Consider the following 15,585-nt stretch of genomic DNA (forward strand, 5'->3'; position numbering starts at 1 on the left):
GTTGCCTGATAGCATCTTAATATACGACTTAGCAAAGGCGTTCCTGATCTGAGGATCTGCAGTATATTTGTTCTTGTCATTTAATTGAACCCCAGAAGTAAAAATTGTCAAAAAAGACCTTAATAAAGATCCTTGAGAGATTTGACAAAAGGAAAGAATTTTACCCAAAAGACAGAGAGATTGGCTTTTTACCGACCATTCTGACCAGACGTTCCTCATCTACTAGTCGATCATTTAACCGCTTCCGTTTATTGTGGGTCTCAACTGTCGACTCCTTAAGCAAAGTCCGGTTTACCTTGCTGCGTGGCCAGAAGCTAAGACGCACGAGTAATCGCACGAGGAATTGCTTCCTACCTCTACACAGTACCGCCACTAACCACAAGAAGGCCCTCACATCGTGCTACTCCCGTGAGGAACAGCGTAGCGAATGGGACAGGGATAGTAAGATATTCTTTCCTCTTGACCACGTGCAATGTAGACAGTAATGTGGGAGTCCACTAGAGGTTACGGTTTCTTTACTCTGTTAACCTATCCATTTCCTCACCCCCTCGTTTCCACCGAGGGTGCCACTATGAGTCTGGAATAATAATACCCTCGTCTCTCCCTCGTCTCTCCCTCTCTCACTCTTCTATTAAATAACCTTTACCTGGTACCACAACAGAGAGTACTATAACATTTCTGTAATACTCATGTGACTCATTAATACTCTCGTGACTTGAAATCTGTGATATCATCACCTAATAATTTTTCAGTTGATAAAATGTAATTAGATTTATCTTATACCCGCCCTCTACTTTTTGTTTGAACCTTTCAGACTTTGTGGTCTATACTCTGTAGGTCTGATAATGTAATGGTCACCTGTTTCTGTGGCCTACAGTTAACGACTGTGTCATGTGGCCAGCACAACGACCAACCGCCTTTACTTTTCACCAGCTAATGTCAGGTACCCATTAGATCTGGGTGGACTCAAAGATCCCGAAATTAAAAATCCCAGTCTTCACCAGGATTTGATCCCGGGACCCCGGTTCGGAAGCCAAGCGCTTTACCCCTCAGCCACTCAGTTAACCTATTGATGAAGTGGTAAAAGTAAAGTAACCCTTTCGGACATTGCGATCTATAGGACAGTTGATGTAAATGTCATGTTTCTATGTCCGACCTGTTTTAGAAGTTTCCAACACAACTTTACCCAACTAATGTCAGGTACCCATTAGAGTTGGCTGGACTCAGGAGGCTACCTAAAAAAACCAAGTTCAAAATCCCAGTATTCAACGAGAATCGCACCAAAGACCCTTCGGTTCAGAAGCCACTCCCTCAGCCACCACGCTCAAAGATGAACAAGGATTAACGTCTTATTCTCTCTGTCTACAAATGATTAATCTCTGAGATCCCATTAAAAATTTTCTATCAACAGACCAGGTTTTATAACTCAATCTTTCAATTTTCAACATTTATCAAAACTAACATAATGAAACAACTTAATTTTTAGCTTTTGGCTTCAGTAAACATGGACTATGAAAGTGGCGATTAACACACACACCCCATCCCCACATACATTCCCTATATCTGTGTCTAGCCCTGCAAAGAAATCTTCTAGTAAAATAGAATCTACTAGCCATATATTACCCGCGACTCGCGGGTCTTAATTTGCGTATCAGTGTCGATGTAGTTACTGAGAGTTTTTTTTTGTAGAAACAATTAAACTAAATAATAGTGTTATAAGAAAGCGAATGCGTGAATGTAAAAATAGTATGAATGGAGCTATCAAAATAGCTAATCGACCTAAATCCATTGTTTTAATAAAAACATTTGCTCGTAGGCATACATATATTTAGATCTAGATCTAGAATCTAGATACTATTATAATAGATATAGACCTACTATTATAAGGTGAATTCAATGGCTCAAGAAGCTTATTAATAATTGCATGTTCGTATATTTAATATCCCCCATATAGAGTCTCATGTAGCCTGTCCAATCATAGTGTGTTTACATCGGGAGGAGGGTTAGAGAGTCGGCGTGCGTGCGTGGTGTCCCGCATGGTTTGGCGACGTAGAGAATTATTTATACAGACAGATCCTTATAAGTACTGCGCTCGTTGAGGGCAAAAGTTTCTAGAGGTCTGGCAATACAATGTCACTGATCGGAAAGATCCCGTGGGCCTTAGTCTGGACTGTACTGGACACTACTGATCTACGTAATACAAGAAGTATATATACTTATAAGTGGCGGCTTTGGGAAAGGCGAATGGCGGCGCCCACCATTCAATTGTTAGCGGCCCCCGAAAGGGGAATAGACGCTATTAGGTTTTTGTGGATAGTCTGTCTGTCCGACCGTCCCGTCTAGATCTCGTAAACTAGAAAAGATATTGAACATCCGACATCATGATATTTTAGACCATTCAAAGTTCTGATGCAAAGGCTACTTTTTTTTTTCTGAAAGCGAAAACTTAATAATTTTTAAAATCTACTATGCAAGTAGTTTTTTCATAGAAATACACCATTTTTACAACTATTCACTATTAATAGTAATAAACACGGGTATAAGGGAGATTTCCATATACCATATTCTCTTACACAGTTATGCAAACTGTTTTAGAATTTTTGCTTAAAAAATTTTTTTTACAAATGTATTGCTACGTAAGTAAGTTCTGTCATACTAACTAATATAATTACAAAAAACTGTTTACTTTTTTTTGAAAGAGAAAAAATCTATTTAATATGCATAGAAGTGGAACATAATTTAAAACATCATTTAATTAGTAATTTTTCATATTATCGCGTGAACTGCCATGCGCTATATACTATAGAACACTTAACTAAAGGATTTTTTTTTTTACGGAAACGTTTTTTTATCCTTGAGGCCTTGAATAAGAGATTGACTCTTTACAAAACAAATAGATCAATTAGATAGTCATTATATGAAGTCAGGCCAGGTTCACGTCTAACTTCACCTTTCACCTATCCCTTGGTCTGCTGGACCGTTGGGGTACCACACAAGATCTGTCAACCTTTTTTTCTCCATTCTTTTCCGTCATTTGCATTCGATATATTTTCATTTTGATATTCTTTCTGAAAATATTGAAACCTGACGTTTTACCTGCCTGGGTGGACCACTTCGGGGCCGATTTTGAGTTTGTGTATCCATACAAACTGTCTTTGTAACCTTGTTAATGTACCGTACCCATACGCTATAAACTGAAATATAATGTGATGGCTTTGTTGAGATTTAGATATAGATTTTATGGCACATTGCACAATTTAGACCAAGTCCATGCCCTTAGTCCTCAAGGACCCCCCCTCCTCCATTCAACAATATTGTTCAAGCCTTTCGGAGAGCTATTGCTGTAGTGGAGATGTTCACGATAAACTTAACAATGTCAAGGACGCTAAATTGAACTTTTTTTTTGTCAACTAAATAAAATAGAATTGAGCTAGAATGTTTACAATATCTCAAGGTGTGCCACTTGATCTTCGTATCTCACGTTTTATCACTGGTTAGTTGGCCGTTTGTTTTGAAATAAGTTTTTTTTATTAGAGAACGTTTGATGCTCCCTTCTCATTGAACTAATTTTTTTTTGTAGAGCTCTAAATATTTGATTCCGCAGTGCTAAAAAGTGCCACAAATAGTATCATTGACATTTTGAAAAACGATCTGAACAGCACTTCCTTTATTTTGGACACCGGATACACCAAAAAGCTGGCTTTTTTTTTTAAATAGTTTTTTTTCCGCTATGTATGAAAATCTTCAATATCTATCAATTACGAACAAAGCTCGTTGCATAATATTTTGGGTAATAGTTTGGCCTCACTACTGCCAAGACCGCTTCCGGTCCTATACTGCGTCTTACAACTAGCATTGCTATCCAGACTGTGCGTATTTTTTTTTTTGGGTTTATTTATTATTATTATTATTATTAGTTTGCAAACAGAAATATGTATGACACTAGTACTGTTAACAGACTTTCAACTGTTGAACTATAGCGCCACCCTTTCCCAATAGTGTGTGTGTGTTGTTGTTTTTTTCAAGCAGGCTCCACAGCTAACAATAATGATTTTACCTCTTGTGTAGAAGAACTTCGTTTCCACATCGTTGATCACGTGATGGAGTGAGCAGAAGTGAGAATCGATTACATTTGCTTTTGTAAAGTGCATTTGTTTATTATATCTACCCATCTTTAAGAGATTTGACTAGAGGGCGATAATTTGTCTTAGAAACTTACAATAATATTTGGAAAACATGTAATGTTGTCTCCGACTAGCGACTACCCTAATTAAGTCTACGAACACATTTCGTCGTAGTTGCTGGCATGTAAGCAGAAGCGGCGTGTGGGATGGTAAGTGGAGCGGCCGCTCTTTAATTCACTCTTGAGGAGATCTCGTGCTTCGTCTTCGAGCTCGTTCATAGACTTCTTGGTTGTCGTTTCTCATTGCATCACTTTTATCGAGTTATTGCCCTTTTTTTTAGCTAGTGTAGGCTAATAATCTAGTAAAAATTAATAATAATAATACTTATCAAGCAAAACGTTCTGTATTGATAACTTTACGTTAAAATTGACTATAATAAAAAGTTAATTATCATTGTCCTATTATATAAGTGAAATCTAAACTGTATTCAACATCTAAAACTGTATCACGTTCAAATAAGCACGTGTGGAAGCATTCCACGCGCATATTTTATCCTAACCTGGACATTCATTAAACTTTTACTCAACTGTGGAATAATTTGTACAAAGGTGTGCGTCCAATTGATAGTTACTGGTATTGCGATCTGTGATAAAGATCTTTGAAATCTCCACCCGCATATTATTTTTTAAATGACATATCTTATCTTATTCTTCGTTCTCATTTTACAAGTCGGAGGATTCAGATCAGTAATCCTATATATGAGATGAACCGCGCAGTGGTTACCAGAACAGGCAGTTCTCCGTATACATTTTCTGCTATAGGAGATCTACAGACGCTACTTCAAAAATGATGATTACGTACATCCTAGACGTGTCCCTAGTTCAATCTAGTCATGCATGTTAACCAATGACTTAAATTCTGCCAATCTGATCAAACCAAACCGAACCTGAACTTTGAAAAATGTGTTCGATTCCCATCTCTAGATCTGATCATTTGCTTGAGGTAAAGATAGCATTGGCCAGTAGTCAAGTGAATACTAACACTTGTTTGGGTAGGTATAGGATAACACTTCATTCAATGCTTCTTCTACAACTTCGCTTTTATTTTAGAATAGTTTGTACCAATGTGTTTGTTTGTTTGTACTGTTCCAGGTGTGCCGCTAAAAAAAAGTCACGTGACCAGGAGCATGTCGTCAACAAGAGCAGCCCCAGCCTTGGACGACGTGGGTGGCGGCGAAACAGACTATTACAAGTACAGACTTCAGGTAACAGACGCAGCTTTTATTTCCCATGTTACCTCGTAGTAATTGTCAAATATGCATAGCATAGTACGACTTAAGCGTTTCCGCTTTTAATCTAGCGTTTAGCAACGCTTTTGGATTTATCTGTTGCTGGTATTAAAAAAAGCATTTTCTAGATTTGTATACAGGGCCGATCCTAACAACTGCGGGGCCCTATGTGAAACGGAATGCGCGGGGCCTAGTCTGGGTAGGGACAAGACTAGAAAATGAGTTTTTAGGAGATTTTAATAATTTCAGTTGATTTCCAGGAGGCCCTGGAAAATCAGGAGGCCGCCGAAATTCTTTTATTATATATAAGTTATAATGGTTTAATTTAATAATTTACAACTTGAATTAGTGCGGGGCATATGAATGTGCGGGGCCCACTGCGGTCGCATAGGTTGCAGTGGCCCAAAGCCGACCTTGTTTGTATAACTCTCTTTTCATTTAGCGCTCTGTACTAGATTTTAATATTGGATCAGCACCTTTCTTTTTTAAATCGTATTTTTTAAATCTAATTTGTGTTCAACTAATTCCTGTTGTGTAAATTCAACGTAATTCTACCTTATTAGTTATATTTCATAACCACTATTCAACACCGGCTACGCCCTTTGATTTGTTCCCTGTGTATATATTGCTTTTTTATTTACCTGTTATGCTTGCCCTGGATGTGGCAAAATATGTAGGTCACAGCTGGGGCTGCGCAGCCGCGGGAAATACTGCATTCCTCACTAAACTCGAAAACAAGACTTATATTGACCTGTTTATAACCCTTTTTTTTCTCATCTACTATCAAAAACTAGGTAGGACACCCCCCTCTTTTTTATTTTTTTTTAAATTTGCATCTTTCGCATCTTTTCACTCTTGCACATAGTTTCTGTCAGGAACCCCGACCCCTCCTTTTATTCGTTTCCACTGAAACAAACCGGGTTTTGTTGCTTCTCAAATATACTTTTTGGCATGTAAATTATGTTTCTGTTACATTAAATTGGAGCAATCCAAGTTATATCGCCCCCCCCCTTTTTTTCCAAAACCTAATTTAAGCCATTGAATTCTATTATCTATTTCCACCATAATTCCACCCCCCTTTCTCATTATAGCTATGTTTCTTTGGTACAACGTTTAGTAGGCGCTCTGGACTATCGACTCAATGGTCCATGGCCGTCATCTTTCCAGAGCTATGTTATTCTCATTCATCTTTCAAGGATTCTCTATTCCTCTACCAGTCAAACCTAAACGGGATGCTTGATTATAACGCAATGATAAAACCCGGCTCTCCCTAAAAAAAAAAGTCCTTATTACAATCTCTGACAATTATTTGGCTTTTCAAGTCAATGTTGAGAAATTTGATAGGCTTTATCCCCAGAACAGATATATATATATATAAAAAAAAAAAAGATCTACAGAACATATCCATCCAGATCTATTATTTTATTATAATTTACAGACGTTCCTTTAAATAAAAGATAGTTGTAATAAAATAGTAATTCAGATACTAAAGACTGCACATCCACAATAGATCCACAAGGTTTAAAAAAAAAGTGTAAATGTGTAGAATTAAATGTAGTCCTATAAGCGAACAGGAAGTATCCTTGTTTTGTTTTTTTAGCTATTATTTAAAGTGCATAGTTTTGTATTATGTCGTCTTTTAAAAACATATTGGATCGAAATTGCGACTAAAGAATCGTAGACGATACATTGAACCGCTGCGGTTTCGACCATGAAAATATCTTACTTGTCCTAGATCCAAGGTAAAAGATAGGTTAAATTTTCGTATTTTTTTTGTCCACGGCATGGGGGAGGATTTGTGATATGTGAATCAGGGCCCTTGTCATATTTATTGTGGATTCGAACAACGTTTAGACCGCGTTTCATTGTCACTCAAATAAAAAAAAATGCTTGAGAATTAAAGCTCCAGTTGCTCCAATTAAGTATTTCTCCAATTATCTTTACAGTGTTTCTAATATCATCTCCTCTCTTTCTCATTATTTTTCTCTCTACCTCTCTCATTTTCTCACCCCTCTTTCCCTCTCTCTTTCTCTATCTCTACTTCTGTTTCTCACTTTTCCCTCGCGCTCTCTCTCTCTCTCTCTCTCTCTTTTAATCCTTCTCTCTTTCTTTCTTTTTGTTTCTCTCTCTCTCTCTTTATCTATCTCCTTTTCTCTATTTCTTATTTGATATCTCTCATTGTCGTCCTGTATCTTTTTCTTTCTCTCTCAAACTCACTCTCACTTTCACTCTCTCTTTCCCTCACTCATTTTCTTTTTCCTTTTTTTTTCACTCACTCTTTTTTTTCTCTTCATCTCTTTCTCTTTTTTTCTATTTTGTTTTCTCCCTCGCTTTCTTTTACTCTTTCTCTCTCTCTCTCTTTCTCTCTCTCTGTCCATCTCTCTCTCTTTCTCTCTCTCCCTCTCTCTCTTTCTCTCCCTCCCTCTCTCTCTCTCTTCCTCTCCCTCTAGTGCACGTCTTTGGATCGAGCGCAAGCCATAAGATGCCTCGTGTCTTGGCACAGCTGACACGTCTGCTGGCACTGCCATATGACAAATCAATCAGACTGACGTCATGAGAGTGAGTGGCCTCCATTACTTACCAGAAAGAATACGTTTCTGCATTTCAACATATTTAACAGTTTTGTGTTTTAACTTAAGTGGTTTGTATCTGAGTCTTGCCTATCAGCTTATTTATAAATCAACCTACACTAATACAAACACAATATTTGTCTATTTGTTTGCATATTAATTCAAGTCTTTAAAAAAAACTGAATTGGGTGTCCCGGGTCTTATGCAAGAAATAACACTTATATGCCTACCATTTACCATCATATCTACACTATGTAGGAGAATTTTCAAAACTGCTAATCTCACTGATGTCTTAAAGACTAATCAAGTCCGTGATCATAAAGTATAGGTGTACTACGCTTTAGCTGAATAGAGTTACTTTGTTGGTATGCTTCATATTATAATAATAATTAGCACTGGGTACTTCATGCATGGCCTTGTGGTATGTAATTCGGTTCAAACCCTGCCTCTCGTCGATCTTTGCCGCACTACGGAAGGTCTGGACAGGGACATAACCATTTTTATTTCTGTAGATGTCCCATGACAAATAAGTAGCAATGGGAACTAGACTAAATTTTTAAAAGTTAAACTAAAAGTAAGTCTAAATAAACTTAAATAAAGTAGTTTTACTAAAAATTTATTATCTATTTAAAAAAAAGTTAAACTAAACCAAAAAAAAAAAAAAAAACTTTGACAACTTTTCGTACATTTTTTTTGAGTCAATACTTTACTAGGCCTATCGCAAATCTATGTAACTACAGGCCTACGGTTCTATCTTCTTTTACGTATCTAGAAATCTTGCTCCACAATAACAAAACCACCGGGTAAATGTTTCTCGCTCATTAAAATTAACGACAAAAGATGTCTAAATAAATAAATGTGTGTCAGTAGTGATGGGCAAAAGTTAACTAAAAAGTTGCTAACTTTTAGTTTAACTAAAAAAAATTAGTTAAGGCCAAAGTTTAATTAAAAAAAAAAAGTTTAGTTAAAATCCTAGTTTAATTATTTTTTTTTAGTTACAAACTAAAAAGTTTAATTACAAATTTTACAAACTTTTTTAACACAAATACCAATAAATATTTAGATCTATGTAATTTGGAGAATAAATATAATGAATAACAGAGAGGAGAATAAACTAGAGGGTGCACAGGTCACTAGAAAGCCTTTTGACCTTTACCCTATAATGGTCGCTATTCCCGCAAATTCAAGGTATTTGAAAGGCGAGAAAAATAAACGTGTTCATTATATTTCTAGCAAGTTTCGCTGCTTGATAAATCCTGATAATTCCTTGCTTCTATAGATCTACATTTTGCTGCTTTTTATTAATTAAACACCAGTGTGTTCCTGTATAGCTGCAGGCAAAGAATTTTGCTTTACTATAGATCTAAAAGAAATGTCGACTCTTTTTATTTTAAAACTTTTTACTAGATCTAGATCAGGGGTCTCAAACACGTGGCCAGTGGCCCGCGAAACAATTTTGTGTGGGCCATGGCCACCTCCGCGAATTTAAAAAAAAATAGATAAAATTTACAATGACCACATATAAGCTGTGAAATGATTTACAACTGCACAAATCAGTAAATGAGGTGTCCGCCCACTGCAAGCGAAGATTCTGTGAAGGCAAGCTTTGTTGTTAGCGAGATGATAGCAAAGGCATTACGGCCATTCACTGAAGGCCAGATTGTAGAAGAGTGTATGCTTTAGGCGTGTGAAATTATCTGCCTCAAGAAAAAGAAACTCTTCGAAGGCATAAGTTTGTCTGCGAACACAGTGGCAAGCAGGATCACCGACAAATGTTCAACAGCAACTGATTGCAGCTGCAATAAACTTTGTAGCATATTCCATTGCACTGGACGAGTCTACTGGTGTAACAGACACCGCATACTGTGCTGTATTTATTTGTGGGGTCGACGAAAACTTGAACATTGTTGAAGAGCTATTGGACTTACTAGCCATGAAAGGAACGACGACTGGACGCGACGTGTTTCAAGAACTGGAAGCTTGTATTGACAGGTGTGTGGGCTACCGAGGGAAAAAACTTGTTTCAGTGGCTACGGACGGTGCACCAGCAATGTGTTTAGAGAAGGTTGATGTTGTTGGATTGATGGTAGAGAAACGGTATCAGCTCAGCTTGGCGGGACCTTTTGCAGCCATACACTGCATTCTGCACCAAGAAGCACTCTGTGGCAAAAGTCTACGAGTGACGAGCCATCTGCAGTAGGCCTAGAAATTATAGTTGTAGTTTTTTTTTTAAATATTTTTCATGTTTGGTTGTTTCGTCCTTAAAAAAGGTCAAAATAGTTAGTAGAAGTTTAACTAATGTTTCTTAGTTTAGTTTAACTAATTTTTTCAATTTGTGATTAACTAAAAGTTTAATTACTTTTTTTTAGTTCAAACTTAGTTTTAGTTTAACTAAAAAAAATTAGTTTAGTTCCCATCACTATGTGTCAGTGTGCGGCATATATATATATATATATATATATATATATATATATATATATATATATATATATATATATATATATATATATATATATATAATATAATATATATATATATATATATATATATATATATATATATATATATATATTTGTTTTGTTTTGCCTTGAACTAAAGCCTTTAGAACCATTGTTTTATTTCTATTGACTTATTATAGAGGCCTAACAGAAAACATTGCAATAAAATTACGTACTGTATAGAAGAAATGGATCTGGATTTCCACATTTAGATACGTTTAAATTAACGGTGGCAGTGCTGAAGTGTTAACACCATTTGAACTAGGGTAAAGGTAGATCTACATGCTTGACTAACCATGCCAATGTCTTCAGGGCCGCCGCTACCGTTTGTGCTAGGTGTGCATAGCTCGCAGGAGGCCAAAATGTGGGGGCGGTTGAGACTTTATTTTAAACAGCAATTAATTTAATTTAAATAAAAAAATGAGTGTATCGAATGGTCTCAGTACTAAAGTAAAGAATTTTTAATGTATTTATTGTGTTGTTATATGACATAGTATATTCAATCAAATCGTGATCACATTGTTACTGCAGCCTACATTACATTTTTATCAGCTATGAACATAGCCATAAGAATGCATAAAAATTTCGATAATATCCTGGCAAAAGAATTGGCTTGTGTTTTAGACCCTAATACACGATTTCTTTTCGAGCATTATAATGAACGAAAATCATGTCCGATTCACTTCTAGCAGCTTAGAACCACATTGACTTTAAGATATAGCATCCTTTTATTATGGAATTAGGGCAGTCGGTCAAGGATTTTTCTCGCTAATGATAGTAAATTAATACGGTACCTGGTAACCAGAGGAGTTGGACGTGTTGCCTTTTTGGTACAGTGATGCATACAGAGAAGAAGTCTGTCCAACTTAAAGTGAGAGCAGCACTAACACATTTTAAGGACTTTTGCTGGATACCATCAGGGCCAGGCGCTTTCTGTCTTTCGAGTTTTCCTATTGCCGTCTCAACTTTATCAAGTGTTGGGAAGTCATCGAGTTTCATTTTCCTTAGGGACAACCTTTTGCGAATAAATGTCTTTTTACCATACAGACAGACAGACAGACAAAGTTGATATAGGCTTTGTAAAAAAAAAAGGTAGGTCGGTTAAACTGTTGTTAAACACGGCTGCAAGAAACACCAGAGGCATCTGAAATGGCAAACCAAAGACATTTTCCATTTTTGAAACACTTCAGCATGTGGACCAATGATCTCATTCCTCTTCATCCTTCGACATTGGCTCATTTTTGTTGAATCCTAGAAGTACACAAAGTTTTGATGAAACTAGATCTATATCAGCCTTGTGGAAAAAACGTTTGCATCTTGTCCTCTCTCTCTCCCTATCTCTCTCTTTCTCTCTCAACCCCCCCCCCCTTTCTCTCTCAATTTCACACCATCATCTCTCTCATTCTCTCTCCAACTTTCTCATAGTCTCTCCCATTTTTTACCCCTCTTTCTCTCACACACGCTCTCGTTCTATTTTTTCTCTTTCTCGCTCTCTCTTCTCTCTCTCTCTCTCTTCTCTCTCTTTCTAAATTTAAAAAAAAATCTCATTAAGTTGCTCATTTTCTCTAGTCATTGCAAAGGTGACGAAAAGTAGGATTGTCTTCCTACACTTTGCCTTCTGTCTTCTGTTTTCTACCCTATCTCTCTAGCTGTGTTCTGCCTAACCCAATGCCTAAATCTGTCCTCTACATTATCCCACATCCCACACGTACCCCACACCTTTCCTTATCAGCCCTCTGTGGGTCTTCTCCCTGCCTCACCAAACTGCTTACAAATCATTCAAGAATGAAATTATTTAATGTTCAGGAAACTTGTACACATCGTCTTCTAAGTTTAGATCTAAAGGCCTATCATTATAAAATGGAGTAGATCTACACATTCGCTTATTCAGGATACTATCTTGACAATTGACTTTACCACATTTTTTACTATATCTCTTTTCAAGTCAGAACTTCATGAAAGAACCTGTTGAAACTGGCTGGGTAGAAAGTGGACACGGATCTAGAAAAAAGTCTCTAACGTTTTTCCTAGATATTTAGTAGTTGATGTATATTACTAGCTAGAATTACTAGCTCATTGGTCACATGGGGATTAACTTATTTTTGAAAGTATAAAAAGAAAATAATTTAAATTTGTATAAAACAAGGTTACAAAGACAGTTTGTGTGGAAACACAAACTCAAAATCAGCCTGCGAAGTAATCCACCAAGGCAGGTTTCAATATTTTCAGAAAGAATATAAGAATGAAATTCTATCAAAGGCTAATGACAGAAGAATGGAGAAAGAAGGTTGACAGATCGTGTGTTGCGTTCCAACGCTCCGTGTGAAAGTGAAGATGATGTTAGACATGGACCTGGCAATTGTTTAGTAAAGGGTCAATCTATTGTTCAAGGCGTCAAGAAAACAAATTTTCCATTTAAAAATTACTTTAGTTAATTTTTTTTTGTTTTGGTACACTCTACAGCAGTGGTTCTTAACCTGTGTATCACCACCCCTTTAGGGTCGAATGGCTATTTTCGAGTGGTCGTCTAAGACCTTTGGAAAATTGATATATTTTTTAAGGGGTGGGGGGATGGGATATTTTTCATCGGAAGTTATATATATATATATATATATATATTTTTTTTTTTTTACGAATATCACTATCCAGGCTCTCTGCAAACTGCACCATACACCACAAGTCAGGGCTCCAAAGTAACGTAACACTTTAATAGTTGAATAAATAACAGCCAATACTGTACAATTGGCAACACGTACACTGTACAAATATCTCTCCGTTAATAGCCGTACAGCCGTATCAACTCTTGCACTGGCCTCTCCGTCTCGTTCTGGGCTTGCACTGGGTTCAGCAGTTCAGGACTGACTTCACACACTAGGCTCGTTGTGTCGGACTCGATCGCAGACCAAGATCAAGACGCCAGTCGTCTCAACTGTACTTGATAGTACTTCGCACTGAACCGTCGTAATGCTCCGTACAGAACCACACCGCTGAACTGTGCTATAGTCGACCGGACTGTAGTGAACCGGGCTCTGAACCCCTGCCGTGAACCGTCTTGACTGCGACACCTCCGCTCTTATATAGGGTCCCTACTGGCCTTCTCGAACCGGACAGAACGCCGCTCGACGTTTCTAGGTGGTCAGATGACTACAACTCTCGTGACGCTCCTGAGCTCTGTTCACGACGTCGATCCTTCCCGGACCGCCGTCGATCCTTCCCGAACCGCCGTGTTGACACTCGTCTCGGCTGACCGTCGTAACTCGTCACGGTTGACCGCTCGTCTAGCGCTGGCCTGGGGCTATTTGCGTCGGCTGACTACACACACACCACTACCCCTCTCTGTGCCACCACCAAGTTTATAACAATATATAACTTCCGATATTTATATATATTGATAGATAGATAGATATAGATAGATATATATAAATGTATATTGTGTGTGTCTCTAACTCAGGGGTTCTCAGCCTGTGGGTCGCGATCCCCTTGGGGTCGATTGACAATTTGTCAGGAGTCGCTTATGTCCATCGAAAGTATGGAATTTTTTGGGTTCATTCTAACATGTAAAAATTATCACCTACTAAGTTTTTTCCAGTGGAATTTACTAAATATATTGTTATTCAAGGATAGATGTTGAAGACAACTGAATCAGAATTGATTTCGAACATTTTAATTGTGCAACAGCTATATTTGTATAAGATTAAGTTAATGCAGATTTATGAATAGCGTATTTGATTCGGAGTGATTCTCACACTTTGGACGTTAGTGAAACATTAATGCCTTCCATAATATATGCTATTGTTTCATTACCATGCACATATAAACATGTCATATTCGTAATATATGAACTAAACAATGTACGATTTAAAAAAGGTTAAATAAAGCATCCATAAATTTGAATTTTAATACGTAAACACTGTTTAGAAATCCATAACGCATTGGACAACATGAACCTTGGATGAACTTCAAATGGTAGCAGGGGAGGAAAGCATGGACTTCCCATAGTGCTCTGGTAAGAAACTTTTATTGAACGTAGTGCCTCAAAGCTCCAATGGAGTTCACCGACCCTTCAGTTGTCTCCCCGCAGCTCTTGTAAGAAATGCACCACTGTTTCCTCCGCCTGCCCCATTAGTTTAAGCAGGAAAAAAAAACAGTATGTCATTTGTAACGAAAATAATATTTACAATGCTTTCAACCGTATCTGTACTCTATGAGGGAAATGACTGGCAAACAGATAAAATGATAATTTCTGTAAAAGAATATTTGCGCATGTATGTAGACAACATTTCCTCCTACTTTCCAAATCTACTCAACATCCCATTTGCACTTGCCAGAAATCCAGTGAAAGTCAAAGTTAAAGATTTTTAGGAGACTGAAATAGTTTAACAGTGAAACATTTCTCTTTAATTACACAAATCTGGATCAAGCGTTTGCAGTTATGCTCCCATTTGTTTGTGTTATACCTCATTCTTCCAATTGCAATGATATATTTATTGCTGGAAACAGCCTGCTTGTTATCAAGTTTAAATACAGACAAGTGTCACGTATGTGTGGAATGTGAATAGGAAATACAAATGTAAATAAACACACATCATAAAGAAATGATTTCATTGATTTGTAATTGGATGATTAGGCCTCCATTTATACTTTTCTAAACAAACAAAAATTTACCGATGGGGGCCGCGAATAAGTAAGGAATTGTAAAAAGGGTCGCCGAGTTAATAAGGTTGAGAACCGCTGCTCTAACTAGTTGTAACAAGCACATTTGCACTATAGTCGATATAAATTTATATTTTAAATGCCGTAGGATTGGAAAATTATTCAGATTAAATTATTAGCAATAGAAGTGTAAAAAAAAAATTAAAAAATCTAAAATCGTTTGCATAAATGTGTTAAAAATATGGTAATCTGTTATCTCCCTTAGTAAATACCCTCCCGTGTTTGTTACTATTAAAAGTGAATAGTTGTAAAAATCGTGTATTTTTATGAAAAAAAAAACTGCTTGCATAGTTGATTTTAAAAATTAAATTTTTTGATTTCAGAAAAGAAAAAAAGTAGACGTTACATCAGAACTTTGAAAGTTCTAAAATATGATGACGGATTTTCAACAT

The 15,585-nt window shown here is 36.9% G+C and overlaps 1 protein-coding gene across 2 annotated transcripts in view; it reads left to right on the forward strand.

Annotated features, from left to right (window-relative positions):
* The window catches only part of LOC106072044 (uncharacterized), a 47,732-nt gene that overhangs the window by 10,347 nt on the left and 21,800 nt on the right, over window positions 1-15,585 (forward strand). For both annotated transcript variants that reach the window (XM_056027337.1, XM_056027338.1), the window contains exon 2: window positions 5,276-5,388. In XM_056027337.1, the coding sequence (XP_055883312.1) occupies window positions 5,276-5,388 (113 nt within the window). The remainder of the gene's footprint in view (window positions 1-5,275; window positions 5,389-15,585) is intronic.

This window comes from Biomphalaria glabrata, chromosome 4 (assembly GCF_947242115.1).
Source record: "Biomphalaria glabrata chromosome 4, xgBioGlab47.1, whole genome shotgun sequence".
NCBI classification, from domain to species: domain Eukaryota; kingdom Metazoa; phylum Mollusca; class Gastropoda; family Planorbidae; genus Biomphalaria; species Biomphalaria glabrata.